General features: G+C 41.0%; 1 protein-coding gene across 1 annotated transcript; it reads right to left on the minus strand.

The window, feature by feature from the left end:
• Positions 1 to 1,556: 1,556 nt before the first annotated feature.
• On the minus strand, positions 1,557 to 2,734 carry LOC123728637 (trace amine-associated receptor 13c-like). Its single transcript, XM_045700552.1, has one exon. The coding sequence runs from the start codon at positions 2,675 to 2,677 to the stop codon at positions 1,724 to 1,726; it is 954 nt and encodes a 317-aa protein (XP_045556508.1). The 5' UTR covers positions 2,678 to 2,734; the 3' UTR covers positions 1,557 to 1,723.
• Between the last annotated feature and the right edge of the window lie 23,351 nt (positions 2,735 to 26,085).

Raw genomic sequence — 26,085 nt, forward strand, 5'->3', positions numbered from 1 at the left:
ACAATCCCTGCCCACTGGGCACAGACACCAATTCAATGTCTACTCCATGTTGGTTAAAAAAACAACAACGTTGATTTAACCAGTGTTGGCCCAGTGGGTGTAAAACTCTGCAGTAAAACTGTTTTTCAACTGGCCTCTTCACTCCAGCATTTTGGATATGAAATCTAATGTTTCATGAGACGACATTTTAGAACGTCACCTTTCATTTGAGGGTATTTTCATACATATGTTTTACCATTTAGGAACAAAAACAAATTATGTATCTAGTCCCCCCATTTAAATAAGTCATAAGTATTTGGACACCTTCACTTGTAGTGAATTAAAGGTATTAGCCCTTTAAACGTAATGTTAAGTTAAATTATGTATTTAGATATTGATTCCTTTACCCTGTAAACAGCCTATGCACTTCTGTATTGAGTGATTGCCATCCACATTTTGGTTTTGATAGTCACTGTCAACAAACAATAATGTTATAATTTTCAGACAAACACGTTACTTCCTTCAGCACACTACTACACCAGTGTGACTGTTTTCAAATAAATGTTCAATATATCTTTTTTCATATTCAAGTTGTGTTGCTTATTGTTTAACCACTGATATGTTCTAGGTCATTTTGGGAACTTAAGGAGCATCAGGTACTGCTGGAATGTCTACCAATAGCATGTCCATCTTTTTGTGATAAATTACACTGGTCACTGTTCAAAACATTTATAAAGTATTATAAAGTATGAAAAGTCTTCACTTTAGATTAGGGACTGCAAAATGACTGTACTAATGATTAGTAAATAGTTTATAAGTTTATTCATTAAACATCTTATGAATTATCTTAAGTATCATTATAACATAGTATAAAAGGTGTTAATAAATGTGTGAATAACCAGCTTACTAAACAAATGTGGGCGTAATAATATATGAATGATGAATAAACTATTTACTTATCCATTATACGTTCTTTATTTCAAAGTGTTATTATAAAGTGTTACCAATCTCTATATTAATTCTGACTACACAGCATCTGAGAGCTGCTCTGGTGTGACCCCTGACCTGGCAGCAGTGATGTAGTGAGAGTAGTGGTAGTGTTCATACCCGGTATGTTGAGGTTCAAGTGTCTGTTGCAGTCTCCTGCACTGTTGTGCTTAATCATTAATGCATATAGTAGTTATTTATACATGTGAGAATCCCTAGCTGACTAACATTTAACAAATGTGGGAGTAATGATTAATATATAGTCAACAAACTGTAAATGCCTTACAAATGGTTTGTTACTTAACATTATAAAGTGTTACCCTTAATTGCATATTCTTGCATTTTACCCTCAACTACTTACACAATACACCATGGAGATAGACTTGGACGTTATCTGATACCATGCAGTATTGTATATGTCAACTTCACTGCACTTAATGAAGATGTTGTGTCACAATTGAGCCACTAGAGGGAGATATTAAACAACATGTAGAACGACACATGACGTCCTCAGAATGTACTATTAGAGTAGTTAAATACTATTTATCATTTAATAACACAGAACAACCACAGACTTATGCCTTCTCCAAGTCATTCAAATCCAATCCATCCAAATCATTCTGTATCAACACCAAATGTATCTATGATGACAACACTGAGATAAGTAATGTAGTGTATTGTTACATGAAAGAAGAAATTACAACAATTGTATAACATAACTATAGGAAACCTATGTTTGAGAAACTAGGGAATAAAATTATAAGAACTTCAGAGTTAAAATGTTTTTAGCTGTCACTTTGAACCATGGATAAAAGAAAGCATAAATTATTGGATTTATTAAGGAATTAACAAGTGGCAGAAAACGGATGAAAACTGATAAATTGTCACTTAAAAAAGACAAAAATAATAAAATAAATAGAGTTGGAATCCAACAAATGAAATAGTTGACAACAACAATAGCTAGAGTTTTTGCTGCTTTTCTCTCAGACTTATTAGCCTGTACAGTTTTAACACCAGACACACTGGCAGCCTCTTTTGAAAATACCTTTCTGGCCTGTGATCTGGCCACCACAAAGATTTTCATATAAAGTGTTATAATAATAGAGCATGGGACAATCATTGTAATTACAATATCAACGATATTACCCCAGATTGACCCTTCAACAATAAAACATTCTTTCAAACATCTACTTCGTACATGTACATTTGCAAAGTTTTTTACGTTAGCAGCACGGTATATGATACAGCAACACCAGGTAACGGATATACAACACATCATTCTTCTTATTGTTATTCTAGAGTGGTACAATAAGGGGTCACACACAGCAACATAGCGGTCAATAGATATCAAGACCAAATTACCCAGAGATAAAGAAGTACATAAACAAGCAATATAGGCATGAAACACACAGAAATATTCCCCAAAACCCCAGCATGCTTCCATTATTGCAACAGTCATTACTGGTATCACAATCAGTCCCACCAGGAGATCTGACGCAGCCAGAGAGAGGATGAGCAGGTTGGTTGGAGTGTGGAGCTGCTTGAAGTGAGAGATGGAGATGATCACCAGTACGTTCAAAAATACTGTAACTGCTGAAATCAATGAGAAGAAGATGTACAGTGTTATGTAGATAGATGTCGATAGCAAAGCCTTTCTGCAAGAAGAGTTTCCGTCTTGAAAACAGTACTGAACATCTTTGTTTTCCTCCATTTGTAATAAAAGTAAAAAATGCTGAGGTCCTGCTCCTGCTTGGTCCTGTGTGTGACCCTGTCATGTCCGCCTTCTGACAAACTCTGAGCTCTGCCTCTCTATTTATCCCTGAGTTACTGATAGAAACTCCCCTCCCAGGAGTCTCTCTGCACGCACACACACACACACACACACACACACACACACACACACACACACACACACACACACACACACACACACACACACACACACACACACATGAGCACAGAAATGAACAAACGGTTGGTTAAACAAATTACTTGTGAAAGGATGATGTAATGAATGACAGGATTGGATGTTGCTGTGCCCACCTAGCCTGTCCTTCAGCCTTATTGATAGTTAGAGATGATATTGTTTTCACCTATTTAATTTGTTGGGTTCCAAGGGTAGGCCGTTATTGTAAATAAGAATTTGTTCATAACTGACTAGGTACATTTTTCTCAACTGAGCACTTTAATGGGGAAAATATAGTATGGCGTTTTTTTGGTCACTCAATGGCTGTTTTACATGGGAAATAGGATTACTGTGTAAGACTGTTGTGGGTGATTGTAACGCCCTGGCCATAGAGAGGGGTTTTTCTTCTTTATTTTGGTTAGGCCAGGGTGTTACATTGGGTGGGCGTTCTATGTTCATTTTTCTATGTTTTTGTATTTCTTTGTTTTGGGCCGTGTGTGGCTCCCAATCAGGCACAGCTGTAGTTCGTTGTTGCTGATTGGGAGTCACACATAAGAAGCCTTTTTTTCCTTTGGGTTTTGGTGGGGGATTGTTTCTATTTATTGTTTTGCACCTGACAGGACTGTTTGGCTGTCGGTTTTCTTGTTTTGTGTGTATAGTGTTCTTACGTTTATTAAAATTCAAAGATGAACACTAACTCCGCTGCACCTTGGTCTACTTCCACAGACAGCCGTTACAGTGATGTCAGTGCTCAGTTTAGAACATAATCCACAACCTCCGGAGACGTGACGGCACGCCACATGTCAGCTAGTCAGTGTGGAGGAAAGTTGACAGTAGGGAACTTGAAATGGCATAAGTTTATGCTGCCCTACAAAGGCAAAATGCAGAAACAACAAATTTGATCTGTTGTAATGGCAAAGTATATTATCTTATTAATGTGGTATTCGTTTCCTGACACAGGAGCAAGCCAGTTGATCAGAAAATATCATGCGGTATCAGAAAGTGCTGTCTGTCTACACAGAAAAATACCTTGATGTCATATTTGATCATAAAATAAATGACATATTTACTGTGTTTTGCCTTTGTAGGGCAGTATGGGGTATGCACTATAGCACATGCAGTCAAAATGAATAGTACCGTTCCATATGAACATTCCATAGACGTTTAGAAATGTCCATCTGAACTGAATTAGGAACCATACGTCTTCAAGTTGAGGGAGACTTCGTCTCAATTAATGTAATGAATAATAGTCAGGGAGAAAAAGGTGTAGATTCACCCGCAGCGCGGCAGGTATTTATTTCGCTGTGGCAGAAGTCAGGAATCGTGGTCAAGGAAGGCAATGGTCGTACACAGGTAGGCAAACATGCAGGTGAATCAACTAGGACTGAAGGCTATAACTGGTTCTTACAAACAAGCTGGGAAAAGGCTTAGAGTCAAAACGAACAATACCTCACAAAGGCACAACCAGAATGAACTGAACTAAACAAGGAGCTGATGAGACCAAATGAGTAACTAACACAGGTGAAATCAATGAACATAAATGAAGACAGGACTACGTTCAAGAACACAAACACGGCTACGTTCAAGAACACAAGGAAACAGAACACAAGGTTGACTAAGAAAATAAATACAGAACCTTACATAATACTTTATGTTAGATGCCAGTGAGGACCACCAGAACTTACAGGCTAGAAGTTTGTTGATTCGTGTAATTCCCAGATGTCCTGACCTCAAAGATGTGTGACATCATTGCATCAGTTGGGGTCTAACAGCTGCAGGTACGTAACTCTTCCCAGCTGGTGTCTCAGGAGGAGCCGGGTCTGAGGTTAGGGATTATTGTATGGCATAGTGAACCTCCCACTGTACCGGTCCGATAATGCAAGAGGAAGGAATAGTGGGTGTAGGGTCTGAGTTAAGGTCAAACTGGCGGGAGACAGCATCAGCTTTTAGGTTTCTCTTTCCAGGGATATAAGTAACATGAAAATGGCAGCGTGTGAAGAAGATAGCCCAGCGGGCTTGTCTGGAGTTTAACCTCTAGGCCCCTCTGATATTTTCCAAATTACGATGATCTGTTAGGACGAGAAAGGGATGTTGTACGCCCTCCAACCAGTGGCGCTACTCCTCGAGGGCCAGCTTGATGGCGAGGAGTTCTGTTCGCTACATCGTAATTCCTCTCAGCAGAGGATAACTTCCTGGAGAAGGCGGCACAGGGATGTGATTTGGGAGGTGTTCCCACCCGCTGAGAGAGTACGGCTCCTACTCCAGAGGCATCCAACTCCAAGGTGAAAGGAAGGGTCGGTTAAGGTTGGTGAAGGACAGGAGCAGAGGTGAAGAGGTGTTTCAAGTTGTTGAAAGCAGTCAGGGTGGTATCAGACCATTGAAGAGTCTGGGTCTTTTGGCTGGTAAGGGAAATGAGGGGAGCGACAGTTTAACTGAAGTTCCGAATGAACAGGCAATAGTAGTGGGAGAACCCAATGAAATGTTGGAGTTCCTTAACCTCTATGGGCTAGGTGGGACGCTTGCGATTTTCAAAACCTTAAAAATCCTATTACTTCAATTTCTCAAACATATGACTATTTTACAGCCATTTAAAGACAAGACTCTTGTTAATCTAACCACACTGTTCGATTTCAAAAAGGCTTTACAACGAAAGCAAAACATTAGATTATGTCAGCAGAGTACCAAGCCAGAAATAATCAGACACCCATTTTTCAAGCCAGCATATAATGTCACCAAAACCCAGAAGACAGCTAAATGCAGCACTCACCTTTGATGATCTTCATCAGATGACAACCCTAGGACATTATGTTATACAATACATGCATGTTTTGTTCAATCAAGTTCATATTTATATCAAAAACCAGCTTTTTACATTAGCATGTGACGTTCAGAACTAGCATACCCCCCGCAAACTTCCGGGGAATTCGCTAACATTTTACTAAATTACTCACGATAAACGTTCACAAAAAGCATAACAATTATTTTAAGAATTATAGATACAGACCTCCTCTATGCACTCGATATGTCCGATTTTAAAATAGCTTTTTGGTGAAAGCACATTTTGCAATATTCTAAGTACATAGCCCAGGCATCACAGGCTCGCTATTTAGACACCCGGCAAGTTTAGCACTCACCATAATCATATTTACTATTATAAAAGTTTGATTACCTTTTGTTGTCTTCGTCAGAATGCACTCCCCGGACTGCTACTTCAATAACAAATGTTGGTTTGGTCCAAAATAATCCATCGTTATATCCGAATAGCGGCGTTTTGTTCGTGCGTTCCAGACACTATCCGAAATAGTAAAGAAGTGTCACGCGCATGGCGCAATTCGTGACAATAAAATTCTAAATATTCCATTACCGTACTTTCGAAGCATGTCAACCGCTGTTTAAAATCAATTTTTACGACATTTTTCTCGTAGAAAAGCGATAATATTCTGACAGGGAATCTCCTTTTCGGCAAACAGAGGAAAAAATCCCAAAGGCGGGGGCGGTCGGGGTCACGCGCATAAGCCCGTGTCCCTTGATCGGCCACTTGAGAAAGGCGATAATGTGTTTCAGCCTGGGGCTGGAATGACGACATTCTGTTTTTTCCCGGGCTCTGAGCGCCTATGGACGACGTGGGAAGTGTCACGTTAGAGCAGACATCCTTAGTAAATGATAGAGATGGAAAAGAAGTTCAACAAATGGTCAGACAGGCCACTTCCTGTAAAGGAATCTCTCAGGTTTTGACCTGCCATTTGAGTTCTGTTATACTCACAGACACCATTCAAACAGTTTTAGAAAATTTAGGGTGTTTTCTATCCATATGTAATAAGTATATGCATATTCTAGTTACTGGGTAGGAGTGGTAACCAGATTAAATCGGGTATGTTTTTTATCCAGCCGTGTCAATACTGCCCCCTAGCCCTAACAGGTTAACGGTGGTGGGTTTGGGCCAGTTACTGACGGCGGTGACTTTGTTCTCATCCATGCTGACCCCTCCAGGTGTCAGTACAAATCCGAAGTTTACTGAGGTTACATGGAAGGTGCTTTTTCAGTCTTCACATAAAGGTTATGTTCAAGGAGCCATTGAAGAGCATTTTGCACATGCTGTATGTGTTCCTTCAGGGAGTGTGAGTAAATCAGGTTGTCATCAATGTATACAATGAGAAATTGGTGGATCATATCCTGGAAACCCTAGTTCATAAAACGATTGGAAGATGGCGGGGGCATTCGTAAGGCCATAGTGCATGAACAGGTTTTCGTTGTGCCCTTGTGCGGTGATAAAGGCCATCTTCCATTCATCGCTTTCACGTATACGGACAAGGTTATATGCACTTTGCAGGTCGAGTTTTGTATAGATGCCTTATGCGGCCCACTTGTTCAAGAGTCGCTGTGATCAGAGGAAGAGGGAAACGGTTCTTGACCATCAAGTCATTCAGGGAATGGTAATCAATACATGGTCTGAGACCTCTGTCCTTTTTTCCAATGAAGAAGAAGCTGGACGCAGCCGGGAAGAAGGACGAATGAAACTGTTTGAGTGTTTCATCAGTGTAGTTCTCCATTGCCTCATTTTCTGGGATAGATAGCGGGTTAACACAGCCATTCGGTGGGGACACTCCAGGGAGTAAGTCAATAGCACAGTCCCCTGGGCGATGTGGTGGCAGAGTGGAGGCCATGATTTTGCTGAAGACATTGCTGTACTGGGCGTATTCAGATGGTATGGCGGATGGCACTGCAGAGGCAGATTCCTCAATGGTGGTGGCTCTGCAGGGTAGGCTGAGACAATTGGTGAAGCAGGTAGAAGACCAGGACAGTAGTTCACCGTGTCGCCACGAGATGGCAGGGTTATGACGACAAACTGGGGGTGTCCGAGGATGAGTGGCTGTTTGGGGAATGAGAGTTGGTGATCAATAAAATTACATGCTGCTCCCGAATCTATCAAGCCCTCTACATACTTTGTAACCCCCTTCATGGTTATCAATACTGGGATGGAGAATTGCTTCTGGGAGATATTTAGAAATAAGGTCACGCCTACCTGCATGGCAGCAGAGCGACCCTTCTCATTTCTCTGTGGGGAGCGAACAGGGCAACTCAAAGCCTGGTCACTTTACACCTGCCAGGTAGGCCCGAAACTGTAACTCTAACCCTACCGGGTGGGACGGTAACTCTAACCCTCCCGGGAAGGAAAGGAACTGGACAACTAGGTCAGGGGAGAAACACTGGTGACTTCTGAGAGCGGCTGGATCACCTCTGGGGAGGTGGCACACCCGATGTTCTGGCAGACACGACGTAGACTCCAGCCAGGGATGAAGATCTGTTAAATACCTGGGCCACCTCTGGATGTAGTGGGGTTCAATGGTCCCATGGCGGTGCTAAACACTCAGGCCAGGAGGTCCTGGAGTAGTGTCTCTCAGGGGAGTAGCCTGGCTAACTCGGGGAGGACCGGCAGTGATGGCGCTCTCATGGTGGTGATGATGGCTCTAGCCAGGGAGGCCTAGAGCTGTGGTGGTCAGGAGAGTAGCAGCGGTACCGGTGCTCCAGCGGCGGTGACTCAGGTTGGGAGGGCCTAGAGTACATCCTCCTGAGTACGCCCTCCTGATCTCTTTCTGCTTGTGATGTAGGTACTCATATTCCCTCATCAGCTCCCAACTGGTGAGAGTATGGTCACTCCTTGACCACTGAGGAGGCCTGGAGCAGGGCTGGTCTCTTAGATGAGAGAGGTGTGTAGGGAACTCATCTTCCTCAGGTGCATGATGGCTTCTTGTAGCAGTGTGTGCTGAGGTGAGTGGTGAAAGCAGCCTCATACTTGTTAGGGATGCAAGATAACTAATCTGCATCCTGGGGTGAGGAAACAACTCCTCTTCTGGGTACTGCAACATCTCAACTAGAGCAGATCAGAATCATGCAAAAACTATTGGTCACTAAATTCGGATAAATTACAGACCATGTAAAAACTGTTGGTGACTAAATCCGTCTCAAAGGGCCATGTAAAAACAATTGGTTGCTAACTCCATAGAAATGACAGAGCATGTAAAAAACTGTTGATCACTAAATAGGGCGGTATTGGCAACTCCAACATGAAAAAATAGTAACAGCCGTACAGTAGCACATATAGCTGAAACTTGTCAAAGTAACATGAAGTAATTAGTGGTAATTACCTACAGTGTTATTACTGGTCCTTCGAGCTGGATTTAGTGACCAACAGTTTTTACATGGTACGTAATTTCTCCGGATTTAGCAACAAATAGTTTTTACAAGACCTTTACTTGCTTTCTGTATAGGTTAAATGGTCTCATCATAAAGGCATTTAGTTAAAATGGGTTACATATCTCTCTGCTGGACATTATGCATTCCTCTGGGATTTTACCTAGAGTGACGTATACAGGCCACATTTAGTTCAAATGGGTTACATATCTCTCTGCTGGACATTATGCATTCCTCTGGGATTTTACCTAGAGTGACGTATACAGGCCACATTTAGTTCAAATGGGTTACATATCTCTCTGCTGGACATTATGCATTCCTCTGGGATTTTACCTAGAGTGACGTATACAGGCCACATTTAGTTAAAATGGGTTACATACAGTGCCCTCTGTAATTATTGGGACAGTAAAGCATATTTTCTTCTTTTGACTCTATACTTCAAAAGTTTGGATTTGAAATCAGACAATGACTATGAGGTTGGCAGCTTTAAAGATGGAATCCGTAGCGGTGAAATTACCAGATACTCTTCCTGGGGTCCAGCAAAATTAAGGCAGTTTGAACAATTTAAAAAACATGACAATACATTCACAGATTTCACAACACAGTGTGCCCTCAGGCCCCTACTCCACCACTACCACATACATACTGTACAATATCCATGTGTATGTGTGTGCATAGTTCCGTATGTTATCGTGTGTGTGTATGCAAATGTCTGTCCCTATGTTTGTGTTGATTCACAGTCCCCGCTGTTCCATGAGGTATTTTTTTAATCTGTTTTTTGAAATCTAATTCTCCTGCTGCATAAGTTACTTGATGTGGAATAGAGTTCCATGTAGTCATGGCTCTATGTAGAACTGTGCGCCTCCCATAGTCTGTTCTGGACTTGGGGACTGTGAAGAGCCCTCTTGAGGCATGTCTTGTGGGGTATGTATGGGTGTTAGAGCTGTGCGCCAGTAGTTCAAACAGACAGCTCGGTGCATTCAACATGTCAATACCTCTCATAAATACAACTACTGTAGTGATAAAGTCAATCTCTTCTCCACTTGGAGCCAGGAAAGATTGACATGCATATTGTTAATATTAGCTCTCTGTGTACATCCAAGGGCCAGACGTGCTGCCCTGTTCTGAACAAATAGCAAAATTTCCTAAGTCAATTTTTGTGGCACCTGACCACACAACTGAAAGGTTATCCAGGTGCGACAAAACTAGGTTCTGCTGTTAAGAAGGTAGAGCAGCGCTTTATTATGGACATACTTCTTCCCATCTTAGCTACTGTTGTATCAATATGTTTTGACCATGACAGTTTACAATCCAGGGTAACTCCAAGCAGTTTAATCACCTCAACTTGCTCAATTTCCACATTATTTATTACAAGATTTAGTTGAGGTTTAAGGTTTAATGAATGATTTATCCCAAATACAATGCTTTTCAATTTAGAAATATTTAGGACTAACTTATTTCTTGCTGCCCACTCTGAAACTAACTGCAACTCTTTGTTAAGTGTTGCTGTCATTTCAGTCACTGTAGTAGCTGACATGTATAGTGTTGAGTCATCCACATACATAGACACTTTGGCTTTACTCAAAGCCAGTGGCAATTCATTAGTTAAGATTGAAAAAAGTAAGGCGCCCTGGGGAATTCCTGATTCTATCTGAATTATGTTGGAGAGGCTTCCACTAAGGAACACCCTCTGTGTTCTGTTAGGCAGATAACGCTTCATCCACAATATAGCAGGGGGTGTGAAGCCGTAACACATACGTTTTGCCAGCAGCAGACTATGACCGATAATGTCAAAAGCCACTCTGAAGTCTAACAAGACAGACCCCACTATCTTTTTATCATCAATTTCTCTCAGCCAATCATCAGTCATTTGAGTAGGTGCTTTGCTTGTTGAATGTCCTTCTCTATAAGCATGCTGAAAGTTTCTTGTCAATTTCTTTACTGTAAAATAGCATTGTATTTGGTCAAACACAATTTTTTCCAAAAGTTTACTAAGGGTTGGTAACAGGCTGATTGGTCGGCTATTTGAGCCAGTAAAGGGGGCTTTACTATTCTTAGGTAGTGGAATGACTTATGCTTCCCTCCAAGCCTGGGGGCACACACATTCGAGTAGGCTTAAATTTAAAATATTGCAAATAGGAGTGGAAATATCATCCGCTATTATCCTCAGTATTTTTCCATGCAGTAGTGACGCCTCTAGTACTGAGATGCAGTGCCTTAGACCACTGCGCCACTCAGGAGAATAGTTACATTTCTTCAGTCCATCCCTAAAATGTTTACCTAAAAAGGTGGTGGGGTGGCCACTTTGTTGTTGTTTGAACTGCAGATTGCCCCTTTAGGATTCGTGAATGATAGAGGAATATGTGTTTTTTTTATGTTTTCTGAATTACAATTTGAGACAAAGTAATTATTGAGCTACATGGGCCTACACAATCCATATTTGAACATGTTTGATATTTAAGAGATACCATTTTGAAAACAGTTGCATCTTGAGTTCCTTCACTCCCATTGATTTTGGGCCAAAATTGACCAATAAAATAGAAAGCCAGAGGGACAAAGTCAGACAACATTTGGTTTGTTTATGCAGATCGAGGTCTATATTGACTTTGACATTCCAAATATTGTAAATTGAAACCTAGGTTCCTACTTCAGGAGTGTGAAGCTAATATGTCTGGTTTTGTCAATCTGAAGCGACAGCTGCCACGGCTGTGTAGAGAAACAGCTGTTCTTCAACATGTCCGTCCTACAGCCAGTGGAGCAGCTTTCTCTTTCAGTTGGAAATGAAAATCCAGTGGGAACCAAGATTCCTCCTGGTCCCACAGGCCCTCAGCATTTCCCTGTATATGGTGCCACGAGGCAAACTGCAGACTGGTGCTGTCCCAGTAGGTGCAACTGGAACCACACCGTAAAACATTTCCTGTAAAATGTTCAGTAACTTACTGGAAACTTTACAATTGGCACTATGCATTGGGGCAGGTAGAGTTCCCTTGGCATCCGCCAAACCCAGATTCGTCTGTCAGACTGCCAGATAGTGAAGCGTGATTCATCACTCCAGAGAACGTGTTTCCACTGCTCCAGAGTCCAATGGCGGTGTGCTTTACACCACTCGAGCCGTCACTTGGCATTGAGCATGGTGATCTTAGGCTTGTGTTCGGCTGCTGGGCCATGGAAACACATTTCATGAAGCTCCCGACTAACAGATATTGTGCTGATGTTGCTTCCAGAGGCAGTTTGGATCTCGGTAGTGAGATGTGAAACCAAGGACAGAGGATTTTTACTCGCTATGCGCTGCAGAACTCAGCCTTCCAGTTCTGTGAGCTTGTGCGGCCTACCACTTAGCGGCTGAGGCGTTGTGGCACCTAGACGTTTCTACTTCACAGTGCTTACAGTTGACCGGGACAGCTCTAACAGGGCAGGAATTTGACTGAATCCCTTATATGACTGTAACTCAGCAAAATCTTGCATTTATATTTTTTTCAGTATAGAATAAGTCAAGTTATCCCTCTGTCACAGATTGTGATTGATAGTGACTTCCTCTGGTCACTGTACATACTGAAAATAATCCCTGGCCTCTGTTTCAATCCGCAGGAAAACAATTACATTTTTTTGTCTTTACTCAAGCACATTGGATATGAGATCAAATGTTAAATATGAGGCGACATGATAGAATGTCACCTTTTATTTGAGGGTATTTTCATACATACAGTACATTCAGAAAGTATTTATACCCCTTGACTTTTTCCACATTTTGTTACGTTACAGCACTATTCTAAAATTGATTAACATATTTTTTTCTGTCATCGGTCCACACACAATACCCCATAAACTGTTTTTTAGAATTTCTTGCAATTGTATTTGCAAATAAAAACAGAAATACCTCATTTACATAAGTATTCAGACCCTTTGCTATGACTCGAAATTGAGCTAAGGAGCATCCTGTTTCCATTGATCATCCTTGAGATGTTTCTACAACTTGATTGGAGTCCACCTGTGGTTGATTCAATTAATTGGACATGATTTGAAAAGTCACACACCTGTCTATATAAGGTCCCACATTTGACAGTTCATGTCAGAGCCTGAACCAAGACAGGAAGGAATTGTCTGTAGAGCTCCTAGACAGGATTGTGTCGAGGCACCGATCTGGGGAAAGGTAACAAAACATTTCTGCAGCATTGAAGGACCCCAAGAACACAATGGCGTCCATCATTCTTAAATGGAAGAAGTTTGGAACCACAAAGAATTTTCCTAGAGCTGGCTGCCCAGCCAAACTGAGCAATCGGGGGAGAAGGGCCTTGGTCAGGGAGGTGACCAAGAACCAGATGGTAACTCTGAGAGAGCTCCAGTGTTCCTCTGTGGAGAAGGGAAAACCTTTCAGAATAACAAATATCTCTGCAGCACTCCAACAATGAGGCCTTTATTGTAGAGTGGCCAGACTGAAGCCACGCCACAGTAAAAGGCACATAACAGCCTTGGAGTTTGCGAAAAGGACTATCAGACCATGAGAAACAAGATTCTCTGGTCTGATGAAATCAAAATTAAACTCTTTGGCCTGAATGCCAAGCGTCGCATCTGGAGGAAACCTGGCACCATCCCTACGGTGAAGCATGGTGGTGGCAGCATCATGCCGTCGGGATGTTTTTCAGTGGAAGGGACTGAGAGACTAGTCAGGATAAAGGAAAAGATGAACGGAGCAAAGTACAGAGAGATCCTTGATCTCAATCACGGACTACAAAAGAAAAACCATCCCCATCGCGGACCACAATGTCTTGCTCCCAGACAGACTAAACAACTTCTTTGCTCGCTTTGAGGACAATACAGTGCCACTGACAAGGCCGCTACCAAAACCTGCGGGCTCTCCTTCACTGCAGCCAACGTGAGTAAAATATTTAAACGTGTTAACCATCGCAAGGCTGCAGGCCCAGATGGCATCCCCAGCCGCATCCTCAGAGCTTGCGCAGACCAGCTGGCTGGTGCGTTTACAGACATATTCAATCAATCCTTATCCCAGTCTGCTGTTCCCACATGCTTCAAGAGGGCCACCACTGTTCCTGTTCCCAAGAAAGCTAAGGTAACTGAGCTAAATGACTACCGCCCCGTAGCACTCACTTCCATCATCATGAAGTGCTTTGAGAGACTAGTCAAGGACCATATACTCTCCACCCTACCTGACACCCTAGACCCACTCCAATTTGCTTACCGCCCCAATAGGTCCACAGACGACTCAATCTCAATCACACTGCACACTACCCTAACCCATCTAGACAAGAGGAATACCTATGTAATAATGCTGTTCATCGACTACAGCTCAGCACTTAACACCATAGTACCCTCCAAACTCGTCATTAAGCTCTAAACCCTGGGTCTCGACCCCGCCCTGTACAACTAAGTCCTGGACTTCCTGACGGGCTGCCCCCAGGTGGTGAGGGTAGGTAACAACATCTCCACCCTGCTGATCCTCAACACTGTGGCCCCACAAGGGTGCGTTCTCAACCCTCTCCTGTACTGCCTGTTCACCCACGACTGCTTGGCCATGCACGCCTCCAACTGAATCATCAAGTTTGCAGACGACACTACAGTGGTAGGCTTGATAACCAACAATGACGAGACGGCCTACAGGGAGGAGGTGAGGGCCCACGGAGTGTGGTGTCAGGAAAATAACCTCACACTCAATGTCAACAAAACAAAGGAGATGATCGTGGACTTCAGGAAACAGCAGAGGGAGCAGCCTCCTATCCACATTGACGGGACAGTAGTGGAGAGGGTGGAAAGTTTTAACCTGTTGGGGCTAGGGGGCAGTATTTGCACTGCCGGATAAAAAACGTACCCGATTTAATCTGGTTACTACTCCTGCCCAGTAACTAGAATATGCATATAATTATTGGCTTTGGATAGAAAACACCCTAAAGTTTCTAAAACTGTTTGAATGGTGTCTGTGAGTATAACAGAACTCATTTGGCAGGCCAAAAGCTGAGAAGATTCCTTACCGGAAGTGGCCTGTCTGACCATTTCTTTCCCTCCTTGATAATCTCTAACAAAAACAGGGGATCTCTGGCATGACGTGACACTTCCTACGGCTCCCATAGGCTCTCAGAACCCGGGAAAAAGCTGAATGACGTAATTCAAGGCCCAGACTGAAACACACTAGCGCGTTTGGCAAGTGCCCTATCAGAGGGCCATTAGACTGAGGCTCGTGCATGAGGGGATAGCATGCTTTTACTTTCACTCTCTTTGTAATAAAAAACGATTTCCCGGTCGGAATATTATCGCTTTTTAACGAGAAAAATGGCATAAAAATTGATTTTAAACAGCGGTTGACATGCTTCGAAGTACGGTAATGGAATATTTAGAATTTCTTTGTCACGAAATGCGTCGTGCTCGTAACCCTTATTTACCCTTTCGGATAGTGTCTTGAACGCACGAACAAAACGGTGCTATTTGGATATTACAATGGATTATTTGCGACCAAACCAACATTTGTTATTGAAGTAGAAGTCCTGGGAGTGCATTCTGACGAAGACAGCAAAGGTAATAACATTTTTCTTATAGTAAATCTGACTTTGGTCAGGGCTAAACTTGCTGGGTGTCTAAATAGCTAGCCCTGTGATGCCGGGCTATCTACTTAGAATATTGCAAAATGTGCTTTCACCGAAAAGCTATTATAAAATCGGACATATCGAGTGCATAGAGAAGTTCTGTATCTATAATTCTTAAAATAATTGTTATGTTTTTTGTGAACGTTTATTGTGAGTAATTTAGTAAATTCACCGGAAGTGTTCGGTGGGAATGCTAGTCACATGCTAGTCACCTGCTAATGTAAAAAGCTGTTTTTTGATATAAATATGAACTTGATTGAACAGACATGCATGTATTGTATAACATAATGTCCTAAGATTGTCATCTGATGAAGATCATCAAAGGTTAGTGCTGCATTTAGCTGTGGTTTGGGTTTATGTGACATTATATGCTAGCTTGAAAAATGGGTGTCTGATTATTTCTGGCTGGGTACTCTGCTGACATAATCTAATGTTTTTCTTTCGTTGTAAAGCCTTTTTGAAATCGGACAGTGTGGTTAGATTAACGAGAGTCTTGTCTTTAAAATGCTGTAAAATAGTCATATGTTTGAGAAATTGAAGTAATAGCATTTCTAAGGTATTTGAATAACGCGCCACGGGATTCAACTGGCTGTTGAGTAGAGGTTAAGAGAGGTTAAGTTCCTCGGCGTACACATCACGGACAAACTGAAATGGTCCACCCACACAGACAGCGTGGTGAAGAAGGCGCAGCAGCGCCTCTTCAATCTCAGCAGGCTGAAGGAATTCGACTTGTCACCAAAAACACTCACAAACTTTTACAGATGCACAATCGAGAGCATCCTGTTGGGCTGTTTCACCGCCTGGTATGGCAACTGCTCCGCCCATAACTGGAAGGCTCTCCATAAGGTAGTGAGGTCTGCACAACGCATCACCGGGGGCAAACTACCTGCCCTCCAGGAAACCTACACCACCCGACGTCACAGGAAGGCCAGAAACCAACCGAGCCACCTGCCTGTTCACCCCGCTATCATCCAGAAAGCGAGGTCAGTACAGGGGCATCAAAGAGGGGACCGAGAGACTGAAAAACAGCTTCTATCTCAAGGCCATCAGACTGTTAAACAGCCATCACTAACATTGAGTGGCTGCTGCCAACATACTGACTCAACTCTAACCACTTTAATAATGGAAAAATGTATGTAATAAATGATTCACTAGCCACTTTAAACAATGCCATTTTATATAATGTTTACATACCCTACATTACTCATCTCATGTGTATATACTGTACTCTATACCATCTACTGCATCTTGCCATCTTGATGTAATAAATGTATCACTAGCCACTTTAAACAATGCCACTTTATATAATGTTTACATATCCTACAATACTCATCTCATGTGTAAATACTGTACTCTATACCATCTACTGCATCTTGCCTATGCCGTTCGGCCATCACTCATTCATACATTTTTATGTACATATTCTTACTCATTCCTTTACACTTGTGTGTATAAGGTAGTTGTTGTGAAATTGTTAGGTTAGATTACTTGTTAGATATTACTGCACGGTCGGAAATAGAAGCACAAGCATTTCGCTACACTCGCATTAACATCTGCTAACCATGTGTATGTGGCAAATAAAATTTGATTTGATTTGATGATTTGATGAAAACCTGCTCCAGTGCTCTCAGGATCTCAGACGGGGTCAAAGGTTCACCTTCCAACAGAACAACGACCCTAAGCACATATTCAAGGCAATGCAGGAGTGGCTTCGGGAAAAGTCTCTGAATGTGCTTGAATGGATCAGCCAGAGACTGGACTAGAACCTGACCGAACGTCTGTGGAGAGACCTGAAAATAGCTGTGCAGCGACGTTCCCCATCCAACCTGACAGAGCTTGAGAGGATCTGCAGAGAAGAATGGGAGAAGTTCCCCAAATACAGGTGTGCCAAGCTTGTAGCGTCATACCCTGTATTCGCTGGCAAAGATGCTTCAACAAGGTACTGAGTAAAGAGTCAGAAAACTTAGGGATGTCCAGAAGGTAGTGCGCTCTGACCAACGCATCACCGGGGGCACTCTGCCTGCCCTCCAGGACATCTACAGTACCCGATGTCACAGGAAGGACAAAAAAATCATCAAGGACATCAACCACCCGAGCCACGGCCTGTTCAGCCCGCTATCATCCGGAAGGAGAGATCAGTACAGATGCATCAAAGCTGGGACCGAGAGACTGAAAAACAGCTTCTATCTCAAAGCTATCAGACTGTTAAATACCCATCGCTAGGCAACTACCACACAGTTACTGAACCCTGCACCTTAGAGGATGCTGTCCTACAGTCTGTACATAGACATGGAATCCCTGGTCACTTTAACTTGGGGCTAGGTGGGACGCTAGCGTGCCACCCGTGGTGCACTCCATCAACAGCAGGTGCATTTCAAGAGCGGCAAATTTGAATCCAAATAAATGTCAAAATTCAAATTTTTCAAAAATACAACTATGTTACACCATTTGAAAGATAAACATCTCCTTAATCTAACCACGTTTTACGATTTCAAAAAGGTTTTACGGCGAAAGCATAAATTTAGAGTATGTTAGGACAGTACATTTACAAGAGTTGTGTGTAATGTTTTGTCAAGTCAAAGACAGGGTCACCAAAACCATAAAACCAGCTAAAATGATACACTAACCTTTTACAATCTCCATCAGATGACACTCCTAGGACATTATGTTAGACAATGCATGCATTTTTAGTTCTATCAAGTTCATATTTATATACAAAAACAGCGTTTTACTATGGCATTGATGTTGAGGAAATCGTTTCCCTCCAATAACCGGCAGTCAAGTCAGCGTCACAAATTAAATAATTAAAATTAGAAAACATTGGTAAAATATTATATTGTCATTTAAAGAATTATAGATTTACATCTTTTGAACGCAATCAACTTGCCAGATTTAAAAATAACCTTACTGGGAAATCACACTTTGCAATAATCTGAGCACTGTGCCCAGAAAAATACGCGTTGCGATACAGACTAGACGTCATGTTGGGGAGATCTAAAATCGAAAATACTATGTAAATAATCCATTACCTTTGATTCTCTTCATCAGATGTCACTTCCAGGTATCACAGGTCCATAACGAATGTAGTTTTGTTCAAAAAAGCTCATCATTTATGTCCAAAAATCTCCGTCTCGTTAGCACATGATGTAAGCCAGCCGGACTTCTCGTCATGAACGAGGGGAAAAAATATATTTCCGTTCGTTCAAACATGTCAAACGTTGTATAGCATAAATCATTAGGGCCTTTTTAACCAGAACATGAATAATATTCAAGGTGGACGAATGCATAGCCTTTTATAACGTATTGGAACGAGGGTACCCAACATGAAGTAGCGCGCCAGGTGTCTAATGGGACATCACCGTTCCATGGCTCTTGTTCGGTCAGATCTCCCTCCAGAAGACTCAAAACACTTTGTAAAGGCTGGTGACATCTAGTGGAAGCAATAGGAAGTGCCAAAATATTCCTAAACCCCTGTGTTTTTCAATGGGATAGGTTTAAAGTCAATACAACACATCAGGTATCCACTTCCTGTCAGAAAATGTCTCAGGGTTTTGCCTGCCAAATGAGTTCTGTTATACTCACAGACACCATTCAAACAGTTTTGGAAACTTTAGAGTGTTTTCTATCCATATATAATAAGTATATGCATATTCTAGTTACTGGGTAGGATTAGTAACCAGATTAAATCGGGTACATTTTTTTTATCCAGACGTGCAAATGCTGCCCCCTAGACCCAACAGGTTAATAATGTTTACATACTGCTTTACTCATCTCATATGTGTATATACTGTATTCTGCTGTATTTTTTGTCAATACCACTAAGACATTGATTGTCCAAATATTTATATATCGCTTATTTCCATTCTTTTACTTTTAGATTTGTGTGTATTGTTGTCACGGTCGTCGTAGTGAATGGACCAAGACGCATTGGGTACGTGAATGCTCATGTTTATTTTACAAAATAAAACACGAAAACTATGAACGGACGACAAACAATCTTGCAGGCAACACACACCTATCTATGCAAAGAATAATCTCGCACAAATCCCATGACAAACACATTCCTAATTATAGGACCTTCAATCTGAGGCAACGATAGACAGCTGCCTCCAATTGAAGGCCCCAATCCCAATTACCTAAACACAGATCTAAACACCCTAGAACAGACATAGAAATATACAAACATAGAACAATGACCAAAACCCCGGAATACATAAATCAAACACCCCTCTACATACACACACACCCCAAACCATATAAAACAAATACCCCCTGCCACGTCCTGACCAAACTATAATAACAAATAACCCCTTTACTGGTCAGGACGTGACAATCGTTGTGAATTGTTAGATACTACTGCACTGTTGGAGATAGGAAGAAATGCATTTCACTACACCCGCAATAACATCTGCTAAGCATGTGTTTGTGACCAATAAAATTTGATTTTGATTTGATTTTGTAGTATATTAAAGGTAATAACCCTTGAAACGTAATGTTAAGTTAAATTATGTATTTAGATATTGGTTCCCTTACCCTGTGAGCAGTCTATGAACTGCTCTTAGTCTCAGCCACTCTGACATTGCTCATCCGTATATTCATATATTCTTAATTCCAGTCCTTTACTTAGATTTGTGTGTATTAGGTATTTGTTGTGCAATTGTTAGATATTACTTGTTAGATTTGCTGCACTGTCAGAACTAGATGCATAGCACTTAGCAACACTCGCAATAACATCTCCTAAACACATGTTTTTGACCAATACAATTTGATTTGATTTGATACTAATGAGTGCAATCAGTCACTTCCTAGAAACAAGAATGTTATCATTTTCAGACAAACACGTTACTTCCTTCAGCACACTATTACAACAGTGTGACTGTTTTCAAATAAATGTTCAATATATATTTTTTCATATTCAAGTTGTGTTGCTTATTGTTTAACCACTGATATGTTCTAGGTCATTTTGGGAACTTAAGGAGCATCAGGTACTGCTGGAATGTCTACCAATAGCATGTCCATCTTTTTGTGATAAATTACACTGGTCACTGTTCAAAACATTTATAAAGTATTAAGAAAGTATGAATAGTCCTCACATTGGATGAGGGACTGCAAAACTACTTCACTAATGATCAGTAAATGGTTTATAAGGATATTTATTAAACATCTGATGAATGATCTTCTGAATTATTATTACATACTATAAAAATTGTTTATAAATGTGTGAATAACTAGCTTACAAAAATAAATATGGGAGTAATTATAAATAAATGATGAATAAACTATTTACTAATCCATTATAAACTATTTAGTGTGTTGCCCAATCTCCATATTCATTCAGAGTTAACAGTATCTGAGAGAGCTGCTCTGGTGTGACCCCTGACCTGGCAGCAGTGATGTAGTGAGAGTAGTGGTAGTGTTCATAACCAGTATGTTGAGGTTCAAGTGTCTACTGTGGTCTCCTACACTGTTGTGTTGAATAATTAATGTATATACTGTAGTAGTTACTCATAAATGTCAGAATACCTAGCTGAGTAACATTTCATAAATGTGGCCTTAATATTAAATGGTGAGCAAACTGTAAATGCCTTACAGATGGTTTATTACTGAATGTTATTATAAAGTGTTACCCATAATTGCATATTCTTACATTTTACCATCAACTACTTACACAATACACAATTTATTTAGACCTGGACGTTATCTGATATCATGCAGTGTTGTACATTTCAACTTTAATAAACTTGATGAAGACGTTGTGTCACAATTGAGCCACTAGAGGGAGATGTTAAACAACATATAGAATGACTCATGACGTCCTCAAAATGTACTATTAGAAGGCTTACTATTTATCATTAAGTAACACGGAACAACCACAGCCTTAGGTATTTGGAGTACACAATCCATAATGACTACAGTATCCTTTATAAAACAAGGGCCTTCTCCAAGTCATTCCATTCCAATCCAAATCAATCTGTATCAACACCACATGTATCTATGATGACAACACTGAGGTAAGTAATGCCAGTGTTCTGTTACATGAAATAAATACTTACAACAATTGTAGAAAAAAAACTATCAAACCTATGATTGCCAACGTAGGGAATAAAATTTTAGGATCTACGAACGTCTTAAATTCAAAGTTATTAAAAGTTTAGCTGTCACTTTGAACCATGGGTAAAAGAAAGCATAAATTATTGGATTCATTAAGGAATTAACAAGTGGCAGAAAAATGATGAAATATGATAAAAAATGGTCAATTAAAAAAGAAAAAAAAAAGTTAATGAATAGAAATGGAATCCAACAAATGAAATAGTTGACAACAACAATAGAAAGAGTTTTTGCTGCTTTTGTCTCAGACTTATTAGCCTGTACAGTTTTAACACCAGACACACTGGCAGCCTCTTTAGAAAACACCTTTCTGGCCTGTGATCTGGCCACCACAAAGATTTTCATATAAAGTGTTATAATAATAGAGCATGGGACAACCATTGTACTTACAAGGTCAATAATATTACCCCAGGTTATTCCTTCAACAATTAAACATTCTGTCAAACACCTACTTGGTACCTGTACATTTACTAAGTTTTTTATAATAGCAGCATCGTATATGATAGAACAACACCAGGTAACGGATATACAACACATCATTCTTGTTGTTGTTATTTTAGAGTGGTACATTAAGGGGTCACACACAGCAACATAGCGGTCAATAGATATCAAGACCAAATTACCCAGAGATAAAGAAGTACATAAGAAAGTACTGTAGATCTGAAACACACAGAAATATTCCCCAAAACCCCAGCATGATTCCATTATTGCTACAGTCACTACTGGTATCACAATCAGTCCCACCAGGAGATCTGACGCAGCCAGAGAGAGGATGAGCAGGTTGGTTGGAGTGTGGAGCTGCTTGAAGTGAGAGATGGAGATGATCACCAGTAGGTTCAAAAATACTGTAACTGCTGAAATCAATGAGAAGAAGATGTACAGTGTTATGTAGGTAGATATCTTTAGCAAAGCCTTTCTGCAAGAAGAGTTTCCGTCTTGAAAACAGTATTGAACATCTTCATGTTTCTCCATTTGTAATAAAAGGTCAAAATGCTGAGGTCCTTCTCCTGCTTGGTCCTGTGTGTGACCCTGTCAGGTCCACCGTCTGACAAACTCTGAGCTCTGCCTCTCTATTTATCCCTGAGTTACTGACAGAAACTCTCCTCCCCAGGATCTCTCTGCACGCACACACACACACACACACACACACACACACACACACACACACACACACACACACACACACACACACACACACACACACACACACACACACACACACACACACACACACCACCACCAACAAAACATACACAAGTGAGCACAGAATTGAACAAACGGTTTGTTAACCTCTTGGGGCTAGGTGGGACGCTAGCGTGCCACCTGTGGTGCACTCCATCAACAGCAGGTGCATTTCAAGAGCGGCAAATTTGAATCCAAATAAATGTCAAAATTCAAATTTTTCAAAAATACAACTATGTTACACCATTTGAAAGATAAACATCTCCTTAATCTAACCACGTTTTACGATTTCAAAAAGGTTTTACGGCGAAAGCATAAATTTAGAGTATGTTAGGACAGTACATTTACAAGAGTTGTGTGTAATGTTTTGTCAAGTCAAAGACAGGGTCACCAAAACCATAAAACCAGCTAAAATGATACACTAACCTTTTACAATCTCCATCAGATGACACTCCTAGGACATTATGTTAGACAATGCATGCATTTTTAGTTCTATCAAGTTCATATTTATATACAAAAACAGCGTTTTACTATGGCATTGATGTTGAGGAAATCGTTTCCCTCCAATAACCGGCAGTCAAGTCAGCGTCACAAATTAAATAATTAAAATTAGAAAACATTGGTAAAATATTATATTGTCATTTAAAGAATTATAGATTTACATCTTTTGAACGCAATCAACTTGCCAGATTTAAAAATAACCTTACTGGGAAATCACACTTTGCAATAATCTGAGCACTGTGCCCAGAAAAATACGCGTTGCGATACAGACTAGACGTCATGTTGGGGAGATCTAAAATCGAAAATACTATGTAAATAATCCATTACCTTTGATTCTCTTCATCAGATGTCACTTCCAGGTATCACAGGTCCATAACGAATGTAGTTTTGTTCAAAAAAGCTCATCATTTATGTCCAAAAATCTCCGTCTCGTTAGCACATGATGTAAGCCAGCCGGACTTCTCGTCATGAACGAGGGGAAAAAATATATTTCCGTTCGTTCAAACATGTCAAACGTTGTATAGCATAAATCATTAGGGCCTTTTTAACCAGAACATGAATAATATTCAAGGTGGACGAATGCATAGCCTTTTATAACGTATTGGAACGAGGGTACCCAACATGAAGTAGCGCGCCAGGTGTCTAATGGGACATCACCGTTCCATGGCTCTTGTTCGGTCAGATCTCCCTCCAGAAGACTCAAAACACTTTGTAAAGGCTGGTGACATCTAGTGGAAGCAATAGGAAGTGCCAAAATATTCCTAAACCCCTGTGTTTTTCAATGGGATAGCTTTAAAGTCAATACAACACATCAGGTATCCACTTCCTGTCAGAAAATGTCTCAGGGTTTTGCCTGCCAAATGAGTTCTGTTATACTCACAGACACCATTCAAACAGTTTTGGAAACTTTAGAGTGTTTTCTATCCATATATAATAAGTATATGCATATTCTAGTTACTGGGTAGGATTAGTAACCAGATTAAATCGGGTACATTTTTTTTATCCAGACGTGCAAATGCTGCCCCCTAGACCCAACAGGTTAAACACATTTTTTGTGAAAGCATGATGTAATGTATGACAGGATTGGATGTTGCTGTGCCCACCTAGCCTGTCCTTCAGCCTTACTGATAGAGCTGAGAGAAAAGGTACATTTACCCAATTGAGCATTTTAATGGGGAAAATACAACATGGGTGATGTTTTTGTCACTCAAAGGCTATTTTACATGGGATGTCAAAGCTCAGTTTGGACCAAAATCCACAACCTCAGGACACATGACGACACGTCACATGTCAGCTGGCCAGTGTGTAGGAAAGTTGACAGTAGGGAAGTTGATAAGCCATAAGTTTATGGTGTACAAACGTATAGCAAATGCTATCAAAATTGTGACATTTCATAGGAACATTCCATAGACATTAAAATGTCCAACTGAACTGTTTTATTAATACACTACAAAATCAAATTAAAATCAAATGTTATTGGTCACATACACATATTTGTCAGATGTTATTGCGGGTGAAGCGAGATGCTTTGGTTCCTACAGTATCTCCAACAGTGCAGTAGTATCTAACAATTCACAATAATACACACAATTCTAAAAGTAAAATAAGGGAATTAAGAAATATATAAATATTAGGACAAGCAATGTCTGAGTGGTATTGACAAAAAATTCAGTAGAATACAGTATGTACATATGAAATGGGTAAAATAGTATGTAAACATTATTAGAGTGATTAGTGTTCAATTTAAAGTCACCAGTAATTCCGTGTATATGTACATAGGGCAGCATCCTCTAAGGTGCAGGGTTGAGTAACCGGGTGGTAGTCGGCCTGTGATGGCTATTTAACAGTCTGATGGCTTTGAGATAGAAGCTGTTTTTCAGTCTCTCGGTCACAGCTTTGATGCACCTGTACTGACCTCGCCTTATGGATGGTAGCGGGGTGAACAGACCGTGGCTCGGGTGGTTGATGTCCTTGATGATGTTTTTGTCCTTCCTGTAACATTGGGTACTGTAGGTGTCCTGGAAGGCAGGAAATGTGCCCCCGGAGATGCGTTGGGCAGACCGCACCACCCTCTGGAGAGCCCTAAGTATTTTGACCCTTTACTCTGTACCTTGTTGAAGAATCTTTGCCAGCGATTGCAGGGTATGACGCTACAAGCTTGGCAGACCTGTATTTGGGGAGTTTCTCCCATTCTTCTCTGCAGGTCCTCTCAAGCTCTGTCAGGTTGGATGGGAAGTGTTGCTGCAGCTATTTTCAGGTCTCTCCACAGATGTTCGATTAGGTTCTAGTCCAGGCTCTGGCTGGGCCACTCAAGCACATTCAGAGACTGGTCCTGAAGCCAATCATGCATTGTCTTGGCTGTGTGCTTAGGGTCATTGTTCTCTTGGGTGGTGAACCTTCGACCCAGTTTGAGATCCTGAGCTCTCTGGAACAGGTTTTCATCAAGTGTCTCTCTGTACTTTGCTCCGTTCATCTTTCCCTTAATCGTGACTTGTCTCTCAGTCCCTGCCACTGAAAAACATCCCCTTAGCATGATGCTGCCACCACCATACTTCACTGTAGGGATGGTGCCAGGATTTCCTCCAGAAATGACGGTTGGCATTCTGGCCAAAGAGTTCAATCTTGGTTTCATCAGAC

The sequence above is a fragment of the Salmo salar genome, chromosome ssa18, assembly GCF_905237065.1.
Source record: "Salmo salar chromosome ssa18, Ssal_v3.1, whole genome shotgun sequence".
Taxonomy (NCBI): domain Eukaryota; kingdom Metazoa; phylum Chordata; class Actinopteri; order Salmoniformes; family Salmonidae; genus Salmo; species Salmo salar.